A 26,732-nucleotide genomic window follows, 5' to 3' on the forward strand; every position below is an offset into this window, starting at 1 on the left:
CAGGTGGATGTAAAATACCTTGTTCAAAAAGAGCAGGAGAGTTCGCCTGGCCTATACTTAACCTTCAAACAACACCATCAAGAACAGATTATCTGATCATTTCTCTCATTGTTGTTTGTGGGACCTTGCTGTGCACAAATTGTCTGCCGCATTTCCCTAGATTATAATAGTGACTACACATCAAAAGTACTTCATTGGCTGTGAAGCACTTGGGACCATCCTGAGGAACTAAAAGGCATTATATAAATGCAAATTATTTCCTTCTTTCTATGGCACATACAATTCCTAAACTATACTCCAGTACCAGGGTTACTATGTAACCATTAGAAGGTAACTGAGAGTGGAGCAGATTGTCTGTCCCTTCCTCCCTCTCCCCTCATTGTGTTCCATAGAGTATTTGATTGTCTCAGTCCATCGGTGACCACCTTCCCTCAATGCCCAGGCATAGATTCTGATTTATAACATGGCATTATGTATTGGTATGCTGATTTAAAAGTCCCACAAAGGTTTTGCGCGTTTATTCAGTGAATAGTTGAGTCATGCGAACCAGAAAGGTCTCCAGTTTGATCCCTGGTCTGTGCGGAGATAGCTGATCTCAACCAGGGCACTGGTACAGGTGTCACAACTGGCCTCCATATGCCTATGTTAGGGAAAGGACAATTGTCCGGGATTCCTGCTCCTGATCGCTATCCAGCAACCCCTGCTGGAAATGCATGAATTTGGGCATCAGGTGAGGACAGCATCATGCTTGACTGTGATGCTCCTCATGGTCAACTGGGACTAATTGTCAAGGCTCACACATGAATAGTGGTCTTTGGGTAAGTACCAAAGAACATCCAGTGCCCATGGAAACATGTCTCAGCAAGAAGGCCATGCCTGCAAAGATGGGCTGAATGGCGTCCAAGCCCAGATTCATGATATGTGCTCTTGGCAGACAATGCTACAAACTGGAAGCATGAATTCATAAAATTTACCTTAAGAAGTAAAACATTGGTTCCAGCAGTCAAACCAGTTTAATACTCTTGCCTTTTATTTTCCTTTTATTGTGATATATTGGCTGTTCAGAGGCATTCAGAAAGTGGTATAAATGACGCAGTTTCATATTGCTTAATTAAAACACATGAAAGGTACAGTTCCTTAATTGTGTTCCAACACTGGCACGATGCATACCTAATTGACTAGTGAAAAGTGTAATATTCTCCTTGCTCAAATGTATTTTAATGAATCAAACATGTTAGTCACATTTTAAAATGATATTGGGCAATATTAATGGGATCTATCGATAAGCGTCTAACCTGCTGCCCTAACAGTTGAACCAGGTTTCTGCAGTATCCATTAATATACGATGCTACCAGGACTGTGTGCAGTTGCATTATAACTACCAGTGAGATTGTGCATCATTAGACCTCGTTAAAAAAAATCCTCTCAAAATTCTCATGCAGGCTTGTAACATAGTGCCATAAAATGAATGTTTTATGTAATTAGATATTCAGAATTATCCCGCTTTTACGTTTGTTTATACCTGTCTGAGGTTTTCTTTTCAGATTATCTCTCCTCCTCTGGCACCTGCCAGTGTGTACACTCGCACAGACCAGCAGCCTTCTTTTACCTCACTAAGTGGTCGTTGTTCATCTGAGAGCCTAGTCAGCTTTCCAGGACATGAGCACTTAACCTAATATGCTGGTGCCTACTGAGAGAGTGCTGCGTTGTCAGAGGTGCTGTCTTTTGGATGAGATGTTTCAGGTGGGCATGAAAGATCTCGCAGCACAATTCGAGGAGGAGCAGGGAGTTCTCCCAGTGACCTGACCTACACTCCTCCTTCAGCCAGCTGTTTGTGAGAACTTGCTGGGCACAAATTGGCTACTGCTTTTGCCTATATAACAACAGTGATTACTGGGGTAATTCATTGGAAGTGTAGTGCCCTGGGGCCTCCTGCAAATTCGTTCGTTCTTTCTTTCCTCCGCTAGTGAGTATCAACAGGTTATTTACAGCCGGTGGACAATTTTAGCAGCTGTACTACCACTATGCTAACTGAGCACAGACTGGCACATCAAGCTGGGGCCTTCCTGCCTGAGGAGTGGAGGGCAAGTAACGTCCATGGGCCTGTAACCCAGTATGGGTTGGTACCTTAAAGAAAGGAGAGGTGAAAATTAGACTGGTGGGGGAAAAAAAAAATATTAATTCAGTGCATTTTTTATCCCAAAATATAAAACAAGGCAAACAGGTCAAAATATTTCGAGGTCAGAACAGCAGGAGTTGCATCTTGTATTAACAGTGCATTCACATGGTAGCCAATTAAATGTTTTTTATAACTTGCACCCCACCTTACAACCAACACAATGACAGCATTTCAAATGTCGCTACAGCTCCCAGCATTCCTACCTTATTAGCTGTTGAACAAGGTAATGGAAGTTTCAATTGATCTTTCTGTATTACAATAGTAATATGTTCAAGTACATATACCTGTCAAACTTGTTTTATTGGCAGCAAGGTGTGGAGAGAGACAAAGTCATTAAAATTAACGGATTTCAATTAGCGCGACAGTGGGAAACAGATTTCAATACAAGAAAGATGTGTACTAACGGGGAAATTAATCAGCCTTGACACCGAGTTTCATTTAAGTCTCTGCATGCCCTTAACTGTCAAGGCAATTCTTTTTATACCTTGTCCGCTATATTTTTCAACCAGGCTACACAGAATCATCCAGAAGTAATGAACATTCGGCTGTAACAACTATTTTCCGCTACACTAAATTATGATTAGGGCAGAGGCAAAGTCATTAAAATAATTTAAAAAAAAAGAAAATACAAAGTCTGGTGTGTCTCACAGCCAAACTTTTTTTTTGAACTTCTAGAGAGAAGGGAAACTATTTGTTATTGCTTAATTTCTTGCTGGAATTCAGTTCCACAAGGGCTGACCGCCCTCCAGTAAACCATGCCCAAGACTATTATTCATTTGTGAGCCCAGGCATTGAGTCCCTGCAGGACGTCACAGCTAAGCACGGTAATTCCCCACCTGAGGTCTTCACACTCACACCTGCCGACTAGGGTGGTCGACTCTGGTTGGACATGTTCCTGGAGCTTTCATCACATGACCACCCACCTTCAACTGACCCGGCCCGTCAAACAGACATTTTTCCCCAATCTCCAACATTTTTAGAACTAATAAACAAAAGTAAGAAAATGAAAATTGCACACATCTCTTTTAATGCCCCGTGATTTGTTTCCTGGGGGGGGGGGGTTATTCATTTATGGGATGTGGGCGCGCTGGCAAGGCCAGCATTTATTGCCCATCCCCAATTGCCCTCGCGAAGGTGGTGGTCACTCACAGCAGTGTCCAGGAGATTAATCTTTTTTTTAAAATTCCTGGAGACTCCAGGACAATCCTGGAGGATTGGCAACCCTACTTCCAACAGCGATAACTGAATCGTATTTAGGAGTGGGAACCGTGGGACTTTTCCCCTCACAGAGTTGAATCTGAGAACTTCCAGGTGTGTCTGGCTCAGTACCTCACTATGCAGTGCAGTTACCCAAAGAGCTCATGATCTTGCAATTGGAACTCTGCGGAATTAAGTTGAGCGAACCCTGTATTTTGCTCACAAATGCAATCATCTGATAAACCACTCTACGGGGGCGATCTTGCCAGCCCTGGGGAGGCGGGTTTGGAGGCGGGACTGCCGGGAAAATGGCAAATCTGGGGGCGGGGTACCCATCCCGCCCCCAACCCGCCTCCATGCCATCTTCCCAAGAGGCAGGTACCCGACCCGCACCGGGTCCCGTCTCCTGGAGGCGGGAAGGGGATTACAGCCACTTAACTGCCTGTTAAAAGGTAGTTAACAGGCAGTTAGGAGGATTATCCCCATTTTGCCACCAGAGGCACAGGCTTCCCGACGTCGGGAAACCCTGCCAGGGTCACCGAGGGGAGCAGTGGGTCTGCGGGGGTGAGAGGGGTCCAAAAGTGCGCTGTGGAGGTGAGTGATGGGTGCAAGTGTGGAGAGGTAAGTATGTGAGGTGAGTGAAAAGTGTTACAAAAAGTTTCCTTACCTTTGTTTCTTCCTGCAGGCTTCAATCGTTGGGGATCCGGAGGCTCTGGCATCTCCACGGCAGACATGACAGAATGGCTGCTGCATTCTCCGATGCAACCATCTGCTTTCTGCTCAGAAAATAGTCTTGAGGAGAAGAACTCACCAAACAACAGAGAATGTCAGTGTTTGACAGCTTCTCAAAGCTGTCAAACGATGCCAATTCAGCTGTCAAAAATTTTTGACAGATGAAACGTCATACACTGACGTTCTCTGTCACCGACTTTCCCTTAATTGGCCTGCTAACAAGATCAATCAAGGGAAAATAGCGTGGGTTAGCCACAAGTCGATGGAGGCGGGACTAAAACCCGACGAGCAGCAGTCCCGCCTCCAACGCACCCCATTAGCAAAATCACCCCCTTTGTTCTGTGAGGCAGGTTTACCATAAGGGTGCATTATTTCTTCTGTTTTTCAGTAGTGTCCTGTGCCCAGGATGGCATTACTGTGACTGATGTGACATTTTTATAATGCAGTTACATTATACGAGCAAATCATCCATGGTATTGCACATGGTAGGTCAGATGATAAGTTATTTTATAAGAACAGGAATATTATATCATTTAACACATCACATATCATCCTATTGCCAAAGAGGATCAGTTTGTAACCTTACCCATCCATTTTGAGTCTGCAAGGTCTTATTACACCTTGAGGGCAATTAGAGATATTTTCTTTTGCTGACAGAGTTTCTCTGATACTAGTGGAAATGACTGGCTTCCCTTCCCATTTTGTTTTCTTCTTTTTAAGTGTGACACTGGAATTTACATATGTGACAAAGTAAGACGTCTGAATTGTGACAGACGCATCTCAAAACTTTTTTAATATACACTGTGTACTCATCTTTATTCAAAGTTGCTCAATCAAATTATCTGTAAATTAAAATTGAAGGAGTGCAAAAAAACTTCCCAATAATAAGATTACTTAATTTGTACTTCTCGACAATTCATTTGTTTTCAAGCAAAGCATGACTTCAAATTAACAGGAATCTATATATATAAATCGGTCGTTCTGTCGTTCTGTCATTCTGTCTGTCATCGCGTGTGCGTCTGGCGGGCTATGCGCTCGAAAGTTACAGGGCGTACCTACGCGCGCGTTACCTCCAAAGAAAGCTTACGCTTCCGAGACGGTTTTAAGCGTATTTACGTTTCGGCCGGGCTAAAATCGCGCCCGCGGTATCCCAAAAACCTTCAACATTCCGCTCATTAGCATCTCATTATCCGCTCATTAGCGACAGAGTGACCTCGAGGTCGACCAATCGTATGGCGGCTTGCTGCCGCGTGCAGCCGGGCCAATCGGTGTGTGTGTGGGCGGGCCTTATCGTTCTGAACCGAGGTGAGTCGTCGCCATCTTGATTCCAAACTTTTCCTTTCTTTTTCCCGCTTTCTGCGTCTTTCTTTTCAAATATACATTTCCAGCAAAATAAAATTCAATTTATTAAATTCTTTTAAAATAAATCACTCATTTGTAAATATTTTATCGAACCTGAACATTCTTTTTCCTACCTTTGCCCGTTTTTTCCTTAGGCCTGAAAGCCTGGGCCTTTCTTGCCCAGCCAGGCCCGAGCTAGGTAACTGGGCTGCTGCTAAGCTCCTCACCGCCCCCCCCCCCCGGTGTCACGTTACCCAGGGCAACGGCGTCAGCCACGAGGGTCAGGGTGCGCGCGCAGCATGAGCAGGTGAGACTCTGTTCCGCGCTCTGCTCGGGCGGGGGGGGGGGCGGGGCTCTCGAGAGTGCGGATCGGGTTACCCCGGCAACGGGAGTACGGGCCGGCTGGGGCTTGGAGAGCGGGGCTCTCGGGAGTGTGGGACGGGCTCGAAGAGCGGGGCTCTCGGGAGTGCGGGGCGGGGCGGCTGCGGCTTCGAGAGCGGGGCTCTCGGGAGTGCGGGGCGGCGCGGCGCGGCGCGGCAGGGTTACCCCGGCAACCGGGCGTGGCCGTGGCCGTCTCTTAGCCTCAAGCCCTCCCTTCCTCCCTCCCCCCTCCCTTCCCCCCCTCCCCCTCCCCCTCCCTTCCCCCCCTCCCCCCCTTCTTCCCCTCCCCTCCCCCCCCGCCCTCCCTTCCCCCCCCGCCCGCCCTCCCTCCCCCCCTACGCCCGCCCTCCCTCCCCCCTCCCTTCCCCCGGCCCTCCCTCCCCTCTGCCCTTCCCCTCCCCCCGCCCGCCCTTCCCCCCCTTCCCCCCCTCCCCCCCGCCCGCCCTTCCCCTCCCCCCCGCCCGCCCTTCCCCCCCTTCCCCCCCGCCCGCCCTTCCCCCCCTCCCTTCCCTCCCCCCCACCCTCCCTTCCCCCCACCCGCCCTCTCTTCCCCCCAGTCGCTCTCTCTCTCCCCCCCGCCCCCCAGTCGCTCTCTCTCTCTTCCAACAACAACATGCCCTCGAAAAAGCCTCGGCACCGCCGGGCACTTCAGCTAGTATATATATAAAATGCGTCTGTGTGCATACACACATACTGTATAGTACAGTGCAATTTGGGTAGTTTTTACAGCTAAATTTTCGAGGAGTGTTCTTAAAAGTATTGTGTGTCTCTAGTATCAAAGCTGGTCACTTTTGGCCTTTGTTGTTGTCACATGAAACATTCACAAGAATGGTTCTGATGAAGAAGGCCTTTCAGCCCATTTGATTGCATCCTTCTAGAATACCAACCCTACCATCTTCCCATTACAGCATCTAGCTAGTTCTTAAATGAGTCCAATGTCCTGACTTCAACCTTCCTTGCTGTGCAAATAAATGCTTCCCGTCATCTGTAATAAGTATTCCCTTCACAACCTTGAACCTGTGCCCTCTTATCCGGTGGCCCTGGCATATCTGAACATATAGATCTGCATTTATTTCTTTATCCTATTAATATATTTTATAAACTTCAGTAGGTCCTTTCTGATATGTGGTTTCTCAAGACTGAAGAGCTGAAGCTTATCAATTCTTTCCTCATAGGCCATTCTGTCGAGGTCATATTTATTGCCTATCCTAAGCTGCCCTCGAACACTAGCAATCTGTCTCGTTGCTCTCCTCTGCACCACCTCCAGGGCCCTTTATGTTGCTGCTGCCAGACTCTCTCTTCTGTTCTAATGACCTTGTGGATGATGCCAGCAAGGTCACATTTATTGCACAACTCTGGTTAACCTGAGAAGGTGGTGGTGGATCATCTTCTAGTGTTTGAGAGATGAGTTATGAGGAAAGACTGGATAAGCTACAGCTCTTCAGTCTTGAAAAACCACACATCAGAAAGGAACTTACAATAGAGGGAAGTTCATGCCTAAATCAGCTGAAGATGGTTCCGCCTGGGATGCTGCCCTCAGGAATGGTAATGTAGTGGTTATGGTTGTGTAGTGGTTAAGGCTGTGACTGCTGGGCCAATTGAAATTTTCAAGACTGAGACTGGCAGATTTTTATTAGGTAAGTGTTGTGTATGTACCTTTAAGGGAATAACTGGTCTCAGACTGCAGTACCGGCAGTGACCACCCCTGTATAAAAGGCGCTAGCAAGCCTCTGTAGTTTCAGTTTCCCGATTGACTCCATTCAGTAAAGACTTGTTTAAATCAACTCCTGCTGTCCATGTCTCAATTATACACGGACATAATATTGGCGATGAGCAGATACGAACTTACCTACAGTCTGCACCACCTCCTGGGATCCATTCCTGAAGCGAAGTGAGCAGAGGTCGAGGCCAGAAGGAAGAAAGAAGCAGTAGAAATGGGCGTCGACCATGGGCATCCGCCCCTGAGTCAGCGGAGTTGAAGATTGCTGGAGAAGCTGTCGAGAGCGGGGCCTGGTTCCTGTCGACGGTGCTTCAGCTAATCGGGCTGGTGGCAGGTAGTACACTGATCCTACCTGGGCTGCGGCGGTCGCGAACTCGAGCGGGTGGCTTGCAACGGGGCCGAGCAGCGTTGTCGGGAAGAGGAGAGAGAGAGAGGGTGGAGCACACAGGGCGCGGCCGGTGCTACGAAGCCGGGCAGCGTACGGACCCAAGAAGAGGGAGGCAAGAGTCCCACAGGGTTGTTCCATGACAGGAAAATAATTAAAAAAAGAAATATTAAACACGCAGGAAACCGCTAGGAGCTGCAGGTTGCAACGGAAACCGCAGAAAGCAGTGCTAGCAACAGCGGGTAAGAAGGCAAAGTGCGGGAGGCGCCATCTTAATCAGCGGGGAAGAAGGCAAAGCGCGGGAGGCGCCATTTTGTTAAATCGGGGAAGAAGGCAAAGCGCGGGAGGCGCCATTTTAGATTTTCAAGATGCCGAAGACTGGCTGTATCACTGCCTTTGATAATACAATAGAGGACTGGACCACGTATGTGGAAAGAGTCGAGGTATATTGCGAGGCAAACGAAATAGCCGATGAGAAAAAGGCATCGGTATTGCTAAACTTAATGGGCGCTAGAACGTATGGCCTATTGCGGGACCTGATTACTCCAGCCAAACCGAAGGCGAAGAGTTTTAACGAAATTGTTGCTGTCCTACAGGAACATTTAAACCCTGCTGATAGCAGAAAGATTTAAATTCCACAGGAGAACTCAGCATAAAGATGAGAGCAATGCTGAGTACCTTATGGAACTACGCAGGCTATCAAAGCACTGCCAGTTCGGAGCAGGACTGGCAGATACCCTACGGGACAAATTTGTCTGTGGACTCCTGAGTGAAGGAACACAGAAGAAGTTACTCTCAGAGAAAGAGCTGACGCTAGCTAAGGCTTTCAGCGTGGCAGTATCGTATGAAGCAGCAACCAGGGGAGCTGCGGAAATACAACAAAAGCCACAGGAATACGGCACCCACGAAATGACACGGGGATTTGCAAAATGTTATCGCTGCGGCAGAACTAACCATGACCAGAATGACTGCTGGTCTAAGGACAAAATATGCAGGCAATGCGGAAAGATGGGACACATTGCACGAGTTTGCAGGTCTGGGAAGAAGACCAGCGACAACAAAAAGGCGATTAAGGAACCGTACAAGAAAGTACAAAAGATGACGGACAGTAGTTCCGAAGACCAGATGAGCGATAGTGAATCCGGGAACAAGAGACTAAGCTGTCTCAAACTTCACAATGTAATCGCAAAAGAGGATCACCGAACCATTTGGGTCACCCTCACGATAGCAGGGTCCCAAGTTAAAATGGAATTGGATACAGGATCAGCGCTAACCATCATGAATCGACGAGACTACGAGCGGCTATTCTCACACATACCCTTGAGAGAGACATCCATCGTCTTGACGACGTATACGGGGCAAAAAGTATACCCCAGAGGAAAAATAAGGGTGCCTGTCGAATACAACGGCAAGAAAATACGGAAATTGTATCTCTACATACTGCAAAATGGTGGACCACCGTTATTGGGACGTGAATGGATCAGGAAGATAAGCTTAGATTGGCACTCCATTCATGCAATGACGGTGGAAGGTAAAAAAGATGAAGACGTCACTCCTGGACGATTGTCAACAATCTTAGCTAATGCCAAAGAGGTATTTCAACAAGAACTGGGCACTCTTAAAGGCGTAACCGCCTCGATAAAAATAGAAGAGAATGCAATTCCCAAGTTTTTCAAAGCAAGACCGGTACCATATGCAATTCGCCCAGCCGTCGAGGCAGAGCTGGAGAATCTGGAGAAGGCAGGCGTGTTGTCTAAGGTCGACTGGAGCGAGTGGGCGACACCCATCATTCCTGTCATGAAGAAAACGTTAAGCAATAAGTCTGAGGAGCCAAGGAAGGTTCGCATCTGTGGGGACTTCAAGGTGACGGTGAACCCAGTCCTTCACACAGTACAATATCCTTTTCCAAGGATGGAAGACATCTTCGCCTCACTATCTGGAGGGAAGTGTTTTACAAAAATTGACCTAGCACAAGCATATTTGCAGATGGAGGTTGAAGAATCCTCTAGGAAGTATCTCACGATAAACACTCACAAAGGTCTTTACCAGTATCATCGATTGGTATTCGGAGTAGCATCGGCTCCGGCGATATGGCAAAGAGCGATGGTACAAGTCCTGCAAGGGATTCCGGGGACTCAGTGTTACTTGGACGACATCCTTGTGACAGGTGAAGATGACAGTGAACACCTTAACAACCTAGAACAGGTGCTCACTAGACTACGGGAGCATGGGCTACGAGCCAACCGCCTCAAGTGCGAGTTTTTTAAGAAACAGATATCGTATTGTGGCCACGTGATTGATGAAGAGGGGTTACATAAGTCCCCTGACAAAATTGAAGCAGTTGTTAAGGCCCCAGCGCCTGAAAATGCGTCGCAACTGAGGTCATTCCTCGGATTGGTGAATTACTACCATAAGTTTTTACCGAATTTGTCCACAATTCTGCACCCACTGAACGCCCTACTACGAACGGGAGTAGCATGGAAATGGAGCAATGACTGTAAGCGGGCCTTTCAGAAGAGTAAGGACTTAATCACTTCAAGAGAAGTATTCGCTCACTACAACCCAGCACTGCCGATCAGACTGGCGTGTGATGCGTCTCCCTACGGCATTGGGGCGGTACTGTCACATAAATTTCTTGATGGTTTAGAGAGGCCGATAGCTTTTGCGTCACGCTCGTTAACTTCTGCCGAGCGTAACTACGCCCAGATTGACAGAGAGGCCCTCAGCCTAGTGTGGGGGGTGAAGAAGTTCAATCACTACCTGCACGGTCAAAAATTTACTCTACTAACTGATCATCAACCTCTTGTCTCCATTTTCAACCCTCAGAAGGGCGTACCGATAATGACAGCGCAACGGCTGCAGACGTGGTCCCTTTTCCTAGGGGCACACCAATATGACATCGAGTACAAAGGAACTAAACAGCATGGGAATGCTGATGGATTGTCGCGCCTACTGTTGCCGATGGTGGAAGAAGACCTTGCAGTGGATCCAATGGAGATATTCCACTCGACCATAGTCGAATGTCTCCCTGTGACGAATGCAAACATAGAAAAGGAAACACGAAATGACCCAACACTATCCCGGGTCTATGATTTAACGGTGAAGGGATGGCCAGCACATGGTGAACCACTGCTGCCAGCATTCTCGCCGAGAAGAGAACAGCTGTCAGTGTGCAGAGGAACCTTGATGTGTGGATCCAGAGTAGTAATTCCACCCAAATTGCAGGGTAGAATGCTCAATGAGCTTCATGAGGGTCATCTGGGAGGGGTAAAAATGAAGAACTTAGCCAGAGCGTTTGTGTGGTGGCTGGGAATCGATAGAGAAATCGAAGAGATGACCAAGAGCTGTACAGGATGCCAGAAGGTCCAAAACGCCCCACCACAAGCTCCTCTACATCCATGGGAGTGGCCCTCATCTCCATGGCAAAGGGTGCACATTGATTTTGCTGGTCCCTTCATGGACTTGATGTTTTTAATTGCAGTGGATGCACATTCAAAGTGGCCAGAGGTAACAAAAATGTCCTCAACCACCACAGAAAAAACTATCACAGTTTTACGAACCATATTCGCCAGGAATGGGCTGCCTGAACAGATTTGCTCTGACAATGGACCACAGTTTGTGTCTGAAGAGTTCCGGAGGTTCTTAAAGAACAATGGTGTTAAGCATTACACATCTGCCCCATATCATCCAGCCACTAATGGATTGGTCGAGAGGTTTGTTCAAACATTCAAGAAGGCTATCAAGGCAATGTGTAATGAAGATATACCCCTACAACACAAGGTGGACAACTTCTTGTTTGCCTACCGGAATGCGACACATGCGGTTACCAACCAAACTCCAGCCATGATGTTCTTCAATCGAAGACTACGATGCCGCTTGGATTTGGTTAAGCCAAACGTCCGAAGAGATGTGGAGAACAGGCAGTTTCAGAATATGAATGAAAGGCCGACCAGGAGTTTTAAGATAGGTCAACCAGTTTTGGCCCGGGACTACCGCACTGAGAAATGGCAGCCAGGAACGATTTGTACACGGCAAGGACCTTTCATGTATACCGTGGACATTGGAGAGAGCATTGTAAGATGCCATGCTGACCAGATTCTAGAGTCACTGGAAAACGTCAACTCCAACCACGATCTGATACACCTGGCAATGAAATCGACGTACCAATTGCAGCTACCGCAGAATCGGTGATATTGGAAGCAGTTGAACCAAACGACGACATGGATCCAGACTCAACCTTGCCAGAAGAACCTGATACTCCAAAGAGGCGTTATCCAGACAGAATCAGGAAGCCTCCTCAAAGACTGAACTTATAATTGCTTAACCTCAACCAATGTATCTAGCAACCGTACAGATCAGCCACGATTAAATGGCAGAATGGGGGCGGGGTCTGAATGGCCTCCTCCTGTTCCTATGTTCCCATGTTGAGCAACCCAGAGGTAGTAAGTTCAAATCCCACTCTGGCAAGTTCTGAAGTTGAATTCAATAAAGCAGTAAATTTCTGGGCTGGCTCCAGAGAAAAATGGATTATTGGTAAAACTGAACTAGCTCACTAATGTCCTTCAGGAGAGAGAATCTGCCACCTTACAAATGACTCCAGTCCCACACAACGTAGTTGACTCTTAATGCCCTCTGAACTGGCCCAAGAACCACTTTGCTTAATACTCAGGGCAGCTTAAGATCAGCAATAAATGTGGCCTTGCCAGAATCGCCTATACAGGAAACTTCGCGATATCCGGCACCGATGGGACCGAGTGCTGCCGATCTATCAAAACTTCCGGATAGACCAGCGCTAAGGTCGAAGGATACGGAGGTTTTCATTTCCGTATCTGACAACAAACACTGTTGCTTAGCAACAGCTTGTAAACACTCGGCCCGTACCTTGGAAGCGTCTCTGAAGCTGTTGCTAAGCTACAGAGATGCTTTCCAGAGCCTGACTGTTAAAAAAATGCTTGGAGAAGAAAAAATACCTAACCAAAACGGCTGCTGATTTCTGCCGTTAGATCGAGGTTTCCAGACATACAACCTCCGGATAAACCAAAGTTTCCTGTATTTGAGAAAAAATGCAACCTCCTGCGGTGATGTCCTGGGGCTACACCGATGACCATCTTCCTGTGTCGAGTATAATTCCTGCCATTGGAGGGTTTTTCTGTTGACTCTCATCAACCTCAGTCTTCTTAGGGATCCTTGGTTCTATCATCAGTGAAATACTGCCTTGCTATCAAGAGCAGTTACTCTAATCTTTTCTCTGGCATTCAGGTCTTGCATCCATGTCAGGATCAAGGCTGTGATGAGGTCAAGAGCCAAGTGATTCTGGTAGAATCGGAAATGAGCATCAGTGAGCAGGTTATCTGTGAATAGATGCTACTCGATGCCAATATTTGAGATGCGGCTGATCAGAGCAATGTACGACTTTAGAATGAATTCCTGGGACTTGAACTCAGCTACTTTGCATTGTTTATTGCCACCTCACATTGGTTTAAACATGGTGAATAACAGTTTAATCCTGATGGTGAACTTTTGACAAAAGGAAGGAGGGAGGACAATTACAACAACATGGTAATGAACCCAATGCATCTGTCCCTCTACCATACACAGCCTGAGCTTATGGAGGGGGAGTGGCTCACCCTTATAGCATGTGGTGACACCCAGGAGGCTAGCAGAAGGTTTACTTCATTTTCCATTTAATAGGAAAACTGGTACAATCACAGCATTTGCATGTCCACGAACAAAGCCAACTAAAAGCGTCTTACCACTTTAATTTTTCAGAGTCAGCCCAAGGGAATGATATAAGGATTCCTCTCTTGATGGCTGTTGAGAGCCCCAAGTGAATGCAATTCTGGCAGAGCTAGCCTAGTTTGCTGTTGGCTTGAATCCACAGACCTGTGGTTTTGTTGTAACTGCTGTAGAGAGATTCAGGTTGCTTTGCTGATGTGCTAAGGGTTTCCCATCTTCATAAATTGAGCACTTTCTCAATATAACACCATGCGTGGCCTGCTCCCAACAGCACTGTTTACATAATGAGGCTTAATTTGGATTTGATCTGAATTAAATATTTAATATCCAAGCTAAACAAATGCTTTTGAATGTTTCCCCCCCCATCATCAGTCCCTCCATGCATCCTACTATTCAGAAGTTTGAATTCTTCAATATAAATTTCAAATGACATCACTTCCCTGGCTGTCAAATGAACTGTTCTGCTAGATAACCAATTAAGTTCAATGGGAAATGTCAGGTGATGGCCAAGCTTTCAACATTTGACATCATCAGGAAACAGGTCCATTGAATGTAGGGGAATAATATAAATATACCAAATCAAATAGGTTTTTTTCAGGCTTTTAAATAGGATCTCACTTATATAGAATTTATAGCACAGAAATATATCATTCGGCCAAACTGGTCCATGCCGGTGTTTAAGACACAAATCTCCTCCCTCCCTTTTCATCGTACCTCATCAGCATAACCTTCTATTCCTTTCTCCCTTGTGTGTTTATCTAGCTTCCCCTGAATTCTTGTCAGGATTTTTTTTAAAGTTCATTGGTGAACATTGTACTCATAAAGGATAAGGGATCATTGTTAGGGAGCAGAACACTTTATCCCTTTTAGCCAACCAACCTCGGTCTTCAATGGGCCAATAATGGGACCAGATTTTTTTTTTGGAGAATTTCTCCTGATTCAGCCTCGATGAGCACATGATTGAAAGAGGTTTTAAGTAAGAATACTGACTCCGCATTTTCTTTTTCTGTTTGTTGAAGCATTCCTGGATCTGCCATCTGTGCCTTCGACATGGAGCAGATTTCCAGCATTTTTGACGGACGTTTCAAGGAGCAGAAATCCCCAGAGTCTATATGGACGCCGGTTCCTGAGGAATTGGTTCCAAAGCCAAGGTAAGAGAACCCTTCAAAACTAAGAACACACAACACAGTACAAAATGAAATCCCTTGGGTCTGTCTGAAGGAGGTGCGAATGGAACACATTCTATTTTGAACATTGTCAACATTGAGCCCTCAATGTCAAATTCAGCACAATTAGATTAAAGCTTCCTCTATTCGGCCCAGGAACATGACTCTGCATAAACCTCAGAGAGCACCGCCCACTGCACCAGTGTAGCATTTTTATACTACACACATGCTTCTCTGAGTGAGATTGATCACTTAAACCTGTCTTAGGGGCAATTTTGTGCTGTGGGCCCATTTGCAGTATTGAGGCAGCTCCAGCTTATTTTGCAAAGGTTCCTTAAAGCCAGAAGACAGTGAAGACTTTCATTCCATCAGTGTAAATTGAATTTAAACCTAGGCCCCAGAAGTAAAAGTCTAGTGTCCAATTTCCTGAGTTGCCAGGTGATTTTTATTTTTCAAAAACTTAATAAACATATGGAAAAAAGTGTAGAAAGTAAAATTAACATATTAGAAGGCTAAGAGGAGATTTGGTAGAGGTGATTAAAATTCTGAAGCCTTTAGATAAAGTAAATAAAGAGAAACTGTTTCCAATGGCTGAAGGGTCGATAACCAAAGGGCACAGATTGGCAAAAGAACCAGAGGCGACATGAGGAAAAACGTTTTTAAGCAACAAGTGGTTAGTATTTAGACTGCACAGCCTGATAGGCTGGTGGATTGAGCTTCAATCGTAGCCTTCAAAAGGGAATTGGATAAATACTTGAAGGGAAAAAAAAATGCAGGGATATGGGGAAAGAGCGGGGAGCGGGACTAACTGGATTGCTCTTCGAAAGAGCCGGCGCAGACGCGATGGGCTGAATGGCCTCCTTCTGTGCTGTACCATTCTATGATTCTATGAATTATATCAATGGAATGATTCTAACAGAGGCTCCATGAATTTGATACCAAGATATGGCATTTTGAACAGTCTTATACCAATCATATCCAGAAATTGAAATTTTAATGATTTGGCTTTCACAAGGGAGAGGTCAAATGGGAGTCATAGTGGCTTTGTTTCAGAGAACACCACTGTAGTGTATGTACCCGTCTACCTTTAAGGAAAGTATTGTATGTAACCGTTCACCTTTAAGAGAACTACTTTAGGTGTGGCACTACTTGTTTGGCTTCTGTATACTGTAATACTGACAGTGACCACACCAGTATATAAGCGTTGTGGTAGGATTCCTTGGGCAGATTTGCCCTGACCTTCGAATAGTAAAGTCCTGTTTGTTTGTTACTCCTGAAGTCTGTGTCGTTATTAACTGCACAACCCACAGACTTTACAACCACCACCTCCAAGTTCCCCTCCAAGTCAAACACCATCCTGACTTGGAAGCATATCGCCAATCCTTCTTCATCGCTAGGTCAAAATCCTGGAACTCCCTCCCTAACAGCACTGTGGGAGTACCTTCACCACAGGGACTGCAGCGGTTCAAGAAGGTGGCTCACCACCACCTTCTCAAGGGTAATAACAGATGGGCAATAAATGTTGATCTTGCCAGCGACGCCCACATCCCATAAACAAATTTTAAAAAGCCAGTTGAAGCCAAGACTTAAAAGACCCACATGATGGTGATCCAGGTTAACCTTGACTAAATTTTAGGCAGAAAGCTGTGCTGACAAATTTACTCATCGGTGATCCCTGGAATCTGACAATGTCTGGATGAGTGAACTTCGTGGCACTGGAAACATGCAAAACAAAATAACTTATACTTCTATAGTATTCCTTATGTAAACTGTAATGTCTCAGCGTGCTTAACAAGATGGCAAACTTGAGCCCGAAGGAGGAAAAAAGATTCGATAAGATCACAAGGTATTTATGGATGAGCAAGGCCATTTGGCCCATTTTAGCATATCCATCCAAAACCCCATCCATTGTATCTAATTGTTTATTACATGATTCCAGAATTTTTGCTTCCACTACTCTGCTCAGAAGTCCTGTTAAAGTATTGATCACTCTCTGCATAAAAAGGAACCTCCTGATATCAATGCTAAAGTTACTTTTTACAACCTGAGTCCCCTTGTCCTACTCTTTCAATTTACTTTAAAATAATATTCTATGCTCACCTTTTTCATACCCTTAACTATCGTGTATACCTCAATAAGAATGCCTCTTGGATGGCTTCTTTCCAGGCTGAAGAGCCCAAGTTTCTCCAGTTGCTTCTCATAACTCAGACCTCTAAGACCAGAGATCAGCTTTGTGACCCTTCTCTACATTGACTTCAGTGGCTAAATGTCTCTCTTGCATCTTGACTAGAATTGGGTGCAGGACTCAAGGAATGGTTTGACCAGAGCAGAATACAGTCTGATCACAACTTCCTCTGGCTTGTATTCTACTGTTTTGGTTATGTAGTTCAACATTCTATTGGCTTTGTTAATAGCTGCTCCACATTAGCTGGACACGTTGAGTGTTGACTCTACTAAGACTCCAAGGTTTCAGCTTCATCCTTAGCTATTTCAACACCATTCATGAAATGTTGCCCTGTTATCCTTCTTATGTGTAGTACTTTACACTCGTCTGCATTAATTTTCATCTGCCATTGTTTGGCCCCTCACATATTCTATTTAGCTCATTCTATTGTTTCTGGGCTGCCTCCTACCTGCCTGCTGTTTTCTACTCTTCAGCCAGTTTCTTATCCATACTCGGGTTTTTCCCTGAATCCCAACAGCTTTCATGTGGAATTTCTCCAAATGCCTTTTGAAAGTCTAAGTACAAAATGTTGTGGCATTTACCACAGACCATTTGGGTTGTCACTTCCTTAAAAAAATCAAGGAGATTGATCAAGCTGGAACTTCTCCATCTAAAGCAGTGTTGCCTGTGGTTTACTAGGTTGTTGTACAGATGATCCTCAAGTTGAATCCCTAATGATTGATTTCATCATTTTACATGGAATTGAAGTAGGACTAATGAGTCTGTAGTTGCTTATGTCTCTTTTGTCACTATTTTGAATTCAGATACCATGCTACTCTGTTTCCAAACTATTGGTACTTCCATAGTGTCCACTGACTCCCTCATAATGATTGTCAGTACCTCACAAATCTTCTCACTCATCTCTCTCAGCACTTTGAGTTAAATACCACCTTACTCATGGGATTTATTTGTTTTAAGCCCCTTCAGGTTACGTAGGACTCCTATCTCATTCATAAGTCTCTCTTAGCCCTTCTGATCACTTTTTAACTCTTGACTTGTTTCTGCGTAATTCTGTATTCATCCCAGTGAGCCACATTTTCTTTAGAGGATTTGTAGAGGTACTTTTTTCTCTTTATTTCGCTGTTAATTTGTTTGTTAATCCAAGCACACCAGCAACAACAACACCACCAACCTTCTCCGCAATCATCTGATGCTTCACAGGACAGAGGGCATCAGCACTCGAGCACATTGCTGCCCGGGAGGCCAGGGATGGCCTCACCATGGCCAGATTTACTTCACTTGGCGCTGTAGACCCCGGCTGCCACATGATGCGCCAGGTTGGCACCACCCCACACCATCACCATAAAGCATCCCTGCAATGATCAAGCCAATCCTTTCACACTCATCACCATTGCCGGGGTACCGTTATGCCTCACCATTCACTGCAACTCACTAAGCCACTTCCAAAGGTGCACACAAATCTGTCCAAGACTGGAAAGTGGTGAAAATAAAGATTTTTATGTTTGACAGCACATTAATGGAAACTTTACATAAACATTGGATAAAACACCCAAGTGACTACCCTTGTGAATCTACTTGTGTGTCATTTTCTCTTCTGCGTGCTTCTACAAGGTGCTAGCCCTGTTTCTTCAGTAGAGGTCGAGGCAGCCTGCTCACTTCCGTGCTGCCAAGGAGCTGGAGAGCACCTTGCACATAATGGGGCCATGAGGACTCACGTCTACGCTGACATCCCTCCTAGAGATTAGTTGTATAAGCCGCTGTCATCTATTCTCCAAACATAGCCATCTATCCTCCATAGATAGCCATCTATTCTACATAGAGACCATGTGCTCCTGTGAGTGGTGCATTAGCTGCTCCATGGAGGTGGCCATCCTTTCCATGGAGGAGCCTACAGTCGCCATCGTCTGCGACACGGTGCTGCTCATGTTGAAGATGGACCCCCCCCATTCTCTGAACATTTGCAGACATCATACTCGCAAAACCAGTCAGAGCCCCCTGCACTTCTTCCTGCACCTCCAGGATCACGCTCTTTCTCGATGGCCCCGAGGCTCAGCATCTGCATGCAGCTGAGCAGAGCTGGGAGTGTCCTGCGCCCTCCAGCGAGGAGTCTCCACTGCTGTTCCTGTCTCCACCATCTGCTTTGCTCACTTGTGAGTTGTGAGACACCAAGTGGCAACACTACTCTATCTCGCGTGGGAATCACCGAGGTGTGCGTATCTGCGCTGGTGCTGGGTGCGCTTATGTCTGGTGACGCTGCGCCCTCAGAGATGGAGGTTCCTCTGAGGAGTCGTCTTCCTTTTCCTCCTGGACAGTGGGGGGGGGGGGCGCTCTTGATGGACCTGTGGAAGAGTAAAGAGATGAGTTAGATATGCACATGATGACCATTCAATGGCTGCTGACATCAGTCCCCATATGAATGACTGCTCTATGCCATGTAGCTGTATGAGATGTAATTTTGTCACCAGATTGCTGAGATATCCCCCTCTCTTCATCTCCGACCTCCAGCTGCTTGGCGACTCCAGATATTTCTAAAGCAGCCTCCTCTGCTGTTGTAAGGTTTGCAAATGATGGAGGGCCACCGCCGGTTCTCTCCCTCTCCCTTTTATTGTGGGTTCTCTTTTCCTGCAAGGAGGGAAAGAAGAGAAGGTTGAATGAGAATGATGGAATGAGTGTAAGGAATGGATGGGTTAGATCTTTAGAGGGAGATGATGGAGTGGGGTGCCAAATCCATGTGGCCTCCTTGTGTGCTGTTAGTTGGTATGATTGCACTAGGATGAGGGTGAGTGTGAGGGATGGCTAGTCAGACGGGGATGTGATAATGTAGATAGAGAAAGAGGGATGGGTGGACATGCAAGGCATGTTGGTGTGAGTAAGGATGTGCAGGAGAAGGTTTGGGAAGGCAGAGTGATGGGGATGTGATGAGAGGCACAGCAGGATGAAGTTGAATGTGACTTTGCACTCACATTTCCTGATCTAATGAGATAATTGAAACATTCCTGGCACTGCACCCAGGTCTTCTTGACCACATCCCTGCTGGTGACTCTGCAATCTCCAACCAGGCTGTTTTGGTCTCCTGGGGTGGTCTCTTCCACCTATTGGAAGGGAAGAGGACCTCCCTGCGTGCTCTGACTCCCTCCATAAGCATATGGAGGGAGTCATCGGAGAACCTGGGTGTAGCCCTCTGCCTCTGTGCAGTCATTGTCAGTGTTTGCAGCACTCCAGTGCTGTGGTGTACTGACAGCACTATGTTACATTGACATTCAAATGCAATGTGGTCATGGCCCTTTTAAAGATCCAGGCTGAAAATTTGTCATGCATGACGTCACCAGACCCGCACTATTTAATTGGGCCATGTAACGCGCAGGATGGGCTTAATAGGCCCTATTAACGTAAAGTCGTTCTGTGGAGCCAGCAACGGGATCATGACCCACCATGGCCACTGCCCGCACTGGACCCGCCCAGGCTGGGAAAATTCCAGCCTATATCCTGAATGTTAAATTAATTTCCATTCTCTGGGTTTAGCCATGCTTCTTACAGTCCCACCACATCGTAGTTTCCTACTGACAGAACAGCTTCCAGTTCTGTCATCTCATTGACAATGCTTCAAGCATTCATATATAAGTATTGTAACGTAGATTTCATTACTCCCAGTGTGTGTTTGTTGCTGGGCTGCTGTAAATTTATGTATCTCAGGGTTACTGTGTCCATACCCATCTTTTGACTGCCGTCCACCCTACGATTCATTTCATATGGAATCTGGGTTTCTCCCCTTCATCTAGTTTAAATTAATTGCAATTGCTGCCTCAATGTTCCTACTGAGTCTCTTTGTTCCTATTTGATTAAGTTGCAACCCATCTCTTCTGTACCTGTCCTTTATGTTCTGGTAAAGTTCCCACTTATTTCTAAAGGTAGCATTTCTGTTTTGACACCAGGTTACCAGCCATTTGTTTACATCTTTAATTTTATTATTGAACTCCTCCTTCCCCAAATATTGGAAGTATATCAGAGAACACTACTTGGCATTCCTTATCTTTGAGTTTTGAGGCAATCTTTGTGTATGTGCCATTTAAGGCCTCGATACTATTTCTTCCTATGTTATGGACTGCCACCGCAGGGTCTGGACCTGACCCCTTCAGTATCCTTTCTAACCTTTCCTTCATGTGTACTGTTGTAGCTCCAGCTAGACAGGTCATCAGCCCGTGGGCTTCTGGCACACAGGACTATCTATTTTGCTGAGTAAAGAATTCCTGACAGCCACATTCTCTATGTGACATACAGACTGCGTTATTCTCCAAGCTGATCCTTCTGGTATTCCTTGCTTCCAGGATCTTGTTACCTTCTGCGGCATTGAACAGTCCCTGGAATCTAACCATTACTGGGATCTCATGGCCATCTTTACAAGGTTTCTTCCCAATCTTATTTTTTCCAAACCTTGCTCCATCCAATATCCCCATTACCTTTGTTTCCCTCGGCACCATATTTTCACAACCCTGTTCCTGTTTATACAGGTCTCTGGTCCTACCTCTTGAAGGTATAAACATATTTTAATAGGACAGAGTCAGCATGGTTTTATGAAGGGGAAGTCATGTTTGACAAATTTGCTCGAATTCTTTGAGGACGTAACATACAGGGTGGATAAAGGGGAACCAGTGGATGTAGTATATTTGGACTTCTAAAAGGCATTTGACAAGGTTCCACACAAAAGATTACTGATCAAGATAAAAAGTCACGGGATTGGGGGTAATATACTGGCATGGGTGGAAGATTGGCTAACAGAAAACAAAGAGTTGGGATAAATGGTTCGTTCTCGGGCTGGCAATCAGTAACTAGTGGTGTTCCGCAGGGGTCAGTGCTGGGACCCCAACTCTTTACAATCTATATTAACGATTTGGAGGAAGAGACCGAGTGCAACATATCCAAGTTTGCCGACGATACAAAGATGGGAGGGAAAGCAGTGAGTGAGGAGGACGTAAAAAACCTGCAAAAGGACATAGACAGGCTAAGTGAGTGGGCAGAGATTTGGCAGATGGAATATAATATGAGCTTATGCACTTTGGCAGAAAAAATCAAAGAGCAAGTTATTATCTAAATGGAGAGAAACTGCAAAGTGCTACAGTACAAAGGGATCTGGGGGTCCTGGTGCATGAAACACAAAAAGTTAGTATGCAGGTGCAGCAGGTGATCAGGAAGGCCAATGGAATCTTGGCTTGTATTGCAAGGGGGATGGAGTATAAAAACAGGGAAGTCTTGCTGCAGTTATACAGGGTATTGGTGAGGCCACACCTGGAATACTGCGTGCAGTTTTGGTTTCCATATTTAAGAAAAGATATACTTGCTCTCGAGGCAGTTCAGAGAAGGTTCACTCGGTTGATTCCAGAGATGAGGGGGTTGACGTATGAGGAAAGGCTGAGTAGGTTGGGCCTCTACTCATTGGAGTTCAGAAGAATGAGAGGCAATCTTATCGAAACATATAAGATTGTGAGGGGGCTTGATCGGGTGGATGCGGTGAGGATGTTTCCACTGATGGGTGAGACTAGAACTAGGGGGCATAATCTTAGAATAAGGGGCTGCCCTTTCAAAACTGAGATGAGGAGAAACGTCTTCACTCGAGAGGGTAGTAAATCTATGGAATTTGCTACCCCAGAGAGCTGCGGAAGCTGCAACATTAAATAAATTTAAAACGGAGATAGACAGTTTCCTAGCAGATAAGGGAATTAGGGGTTACAGGGAGAGGGCAGGGAAGTGGACGTGAATCTAGATTCGGATCAGCCATGATCCTATTGAATGGCGGAGCAGGCCCGAGGGGCCGTATGGCCTACTCCTGCTCCTACTTCTTATGTTCTTATTATGTTCTAATATCTAATGATCACGATCAAGACCTCACTGATCTGCGATTGCTCACTTAACAAATCTAATACTATTCTCTTACCTTCAAAAATCCCCTATGGGAGGCAAAAAAACTAGTGGAGGGAGCCAAAGGCATTGGCCAAGGGTTGTGACAGGCTTTTGAAGAAAGAGATGGAGTGTATGTTTCAGAGATATTAAAGGTAAAATGGAACATACAGTGACATAAAATGGCTGATATAATATGCATTTTGGGAAAGTGGAGCTAGTGAATTAGAAACACAGATAGGCCTTCACTGTAGACAGATCCCCAAGGCAACTCTGATATGGCATTCCTAGATAGAACAGAATGAGATAAGGGAAGAAGAACAGGGCTTTATCTGTCATTAACTATAATATGAGATCAAGCAAGAGTGTGTAATAAATTAGATTAGATTAGGCATAGAATATAAGAGCAGGAAGGTTGTGCCAGAACTGTGTAAAACACTAGTTAGGCCACAGCTAGAGTACTGCGTATAGTTCTGGTCACCACATTACAGGAAGGATGTGATTGCAATAGAGAGGGTACAGAGGAGATTCACGAGGATGTTGCCAGGGCTGGAGAATTTTAGCTATGAGGAAAGATTGGATAGGCTGGGGTTGTTTTCTTTGGAACGGAGGAGGCTGAGGGGAGATTTAATTGAGGTGTATAAAATTATGAGGGGCCTAGATAGAGTGGGTAGGAAGGACCTATTTCCTTTAGCAGAGAGGTCAATAACCAGGGGGCATAGATTTCAAGTAATTGGTGGAAGGATTAGAGGGGAGTTGAGGAGAACTTTTTTCATCCAGAGGGTGGTGGAGAGTCTAGAGCTCACTGTCTGAAAGGGTGGTAGAGGCAGAAACCCTCACCGTATTTAAAAAGTGCTTGGATATGCACTTGTAGTACTGTAACCTACAGGGCTACGGACCAAGAGCTGGAAAGTGGGATTAGGCTGGATAGCTCTTTTTTGGCTGGCACAAACATGATGGGCTGAATGGCCTCCTTCTGTGCTGTAAATTTCTATGATTCTAAGATGATAATGTGGGATGTTTATAGCTGTGATTGTTAAACTATAACAAATGATATTAACTAGGAAAGTTAGCTTAAGGATAAGGAGAAAATTACTGAAGGAAAGCAACTGAATGTTGCTAAACACCAAGGAATGTGTCCTTGTAAATCACGGATTAGAAAGGTTCCGACTGTCCTGTGTTAGCTTCCCACCATAATCCAGCTGGCCAGGAGACAAAGAAGAGTCAGGTGACATAGAAGGATCCTTACAGGGTATAAGGATTAGAGCATCCTGGTGAAGAATGATAGTCAGGAGTGAAGTCACTAGAGATCAAGTTCAAGGTGTTGGAAGGTTCCATCCAGTGGACTTACTGACATAAGTTACCATGGACACGTGGGACTTGCATGCTGACTATGAGTGATGTATAAATATAAGATACATCTTATATTTCTTAATAAACTGTTAAAGCACTGAAACTAAACTCTCAAACTGATTAATTGGTAAGACAAGGCATCAGCTAGAATACCTAATGGAGGAAGCAAAAGGTCCAAGAGTTTTGAAGAAAAGTTGTTGCTGGTGAGATAGTGATTTTGGGGAGAGAGCTCCAGAAGGCAGAGAGCACAGTACCTGAAAGAACAGACAATAAAAGGGAATAATGCTGCATTTCCTATAATAGAGGTGGAAATTGCCCATATTTATATGTCAAAGGCAATATGTAGGCCACGGGTTAATGGCATTATGGGTAAAAATACCAGGGTACAATCGTGAGAAATTGTCTTTTCTTGTTTAGATTTCGCTGGCAGATGGCAAAAAGCAAGGTTGGCATGACAACAAGGTGAAATAAATTGGAGGAAATTAGTTCTGCCAATTAAAATAAAGAAAATCTGGCAGTGGGAGAGTGACATTATAATATGTTTTTAAAAATTTGTGCTAGGGAATGGAACATCTTTGCACTTTAGACATCCAGGCCGGGATTTCCCACTCACCTCCTGCCAGTTTTCCGATGGGTCTGAGGTGGGCGAGGGCTGGGAATTGCTTGGAGATATGCTCCAACATGTTTAGCCTTGATGAACAGTCCCCATCCACCCCACTCCCTAACCCCCATCCGCTTGCCAAAACTATGTACAGACAGAAGAAAGCAAATTAAATGCAAATCAGGGGACTATGTCCTCCAGTGTACTTCCTATGAGTTGCATCTTTGGAGCACTGTTTATCCTAGATGTCCCGAATGGGATTACAGCCAATTAACTGCCTGTTAACAGATAGTTAACAGGCATTTTTGAGGCTTATCCCCATTTTACCCCTGCAAGTGCAGGCTTCCCGACATTGGGAAACCCTGCCAGGGTCAGCAAGGTGAGCAGTGGGTCTGCGGGGGTAAGAGGGATTTAAAAGTCCGCTGTAGAGGTGAGTGATGGGTGCAAGTGTGGAGAGGTAAGTATGAGAGGTGAGTGTAAAGTGTTGGAAAAAGTTTACTTACCTTTGCTTCTTCCTGCAGGCTTCAACCCTTGGGGATCTGGAGGTGCCTCATCTCTGCAGCAGCCATCTGATTTCAGCTGAGGAAATAGGTTTTGGTGAGCTTTCAGTACAAGGGCTCACCATAGAACAGAGATTGTTAGCACTTGACAGCTTCTCTAAGCTGTCAAACGCTGACAATTCATCTTGTCAAAAAAATTTTGACAGATGAAATGTCATACGCTGACGTCCTGTCACTGGTTTTCCCTTAATTGGCCTGCAAAGCCTGCAGGGCAAGCTTAACAAGGTCAATCAAGGGAAAATAGCGTGGGTTGGCCGGACATCATTGGGGGCGGGACTGAAACCCGACAACCAGCAGTCCCGCCCCCAATGCGCCCCATTGACAAAATCCAGCCCATGGTGTAAGTGGACCAACAAAACACATCTTAATTTGTCCAATGGACTGAATTTACCTACAATGTCATGACTGTCAGTGCTTCAGTATGCACTGCCCATTGAGTGTCCATGTTTTCCATAAATTCTTGTTTCTCACCCATACAGACCTGGCTGCTGTGCGGAACCAGGAACGAAATACAACTCCTCCAATGGGTTTCCTGATGAGATGTTGAACTTCGTAAAAACTCACCCACTGATGGATGATACAGTTCCTTCACAGAGCCATGGGCCATGGATTATAAAGACAACCATCAGGTGAAATTCAAAGATACAGGCACCAAAAGTATTTTAAAAGTGGAGCCCAATTTCTGTGTCTTCTGATGTGGAGTCATTAGTAATCAGATAGACATATTTCAATCAATTGTAATCACCAGCAAGGAAACTATTATAATTCAGGCCATAATCCTGCTCCCTGCCCTATCCCTATTCTGCCCCTGTGCAATATTTGACTTGTCCTGTGGTAATATCAGTGCATGAATTTAAGGGTATAGATATATTGCAATATTACATCAACACATACTGGTTTTAGGTGTGTAAAACGCCCACATGACCCAGTTATCAAGTCCCGATCTAACTCTTGAATTCAACTAAGCCAAGCAGTGTGAGACCCTGTCCAAGAGGCCACCTCACACTGCTTCATGTTCACGCCACGTGTGAACCTGCATCTGAAACATGCCTAGGTAATCCTGGCAAGTTTCAGAACTTCATATGGAATCTTTTTTATGTTAAGACACAGCATCTGCTTCCAGCCTTGCTCTCCTAATATAAAAAAAATAAGCTGCCAACTGTGCATCTTAGCCAGCAGAGACTTGTCTCACATTGGTAGCTCCAGTATAATTATCCTTATCCTTTGCCTAAGAAAGCAGCAAATGTAAAACAAACAATTGTAAGCATCAGCAGCAGTGTTTGAATTTAAAAAGGCTTGGCATC

At 45.4% G+C, this 26,732-nt stretch overlaps 1 protein-coding gene across 1 annotated transcript in view; it reads left to right on the forward strand.

Annotated features, from left to right (window-relative positions):
* Window positions 1-26,732, forward strand: part of LOC147108294 (semaphorin-6B-like) — a 789,919-nt gene that overhangs the window by 671,668 nt on the left and 91,519 nt on the right. Inside the window, exons 12-13 of the mRNA XM_086004876.1 lie at window positions 14,691-14,822; window positions 25,908-26,057. Of these exons, the coding sequence (XP_085861002.1) occupies window positions 14,691-14,822; window positions 25,908-26,057 (282 nt within the window). The remainder of the gene's footprint in view (window positions 1-14,690; window positions 14,823-25,907; window positions 26,058-26,732) is intronic.

Source organism: Somniosus microcephalus, chromosome 13, assembly GCF_052327205.1.
Source record: "Somniosus microcephalus isolate GS21.2 chromosome 13, FLI_Smic_1.0, whole genome shotgun sequence".
Taxonomy (NCBI): domain Eukaryota; kingdom Metazoa; phylum Chordata; class Chondrichthyes; order Squaliformes; family Somniosidae; genus Somniosus; species Somniosus microcephalus.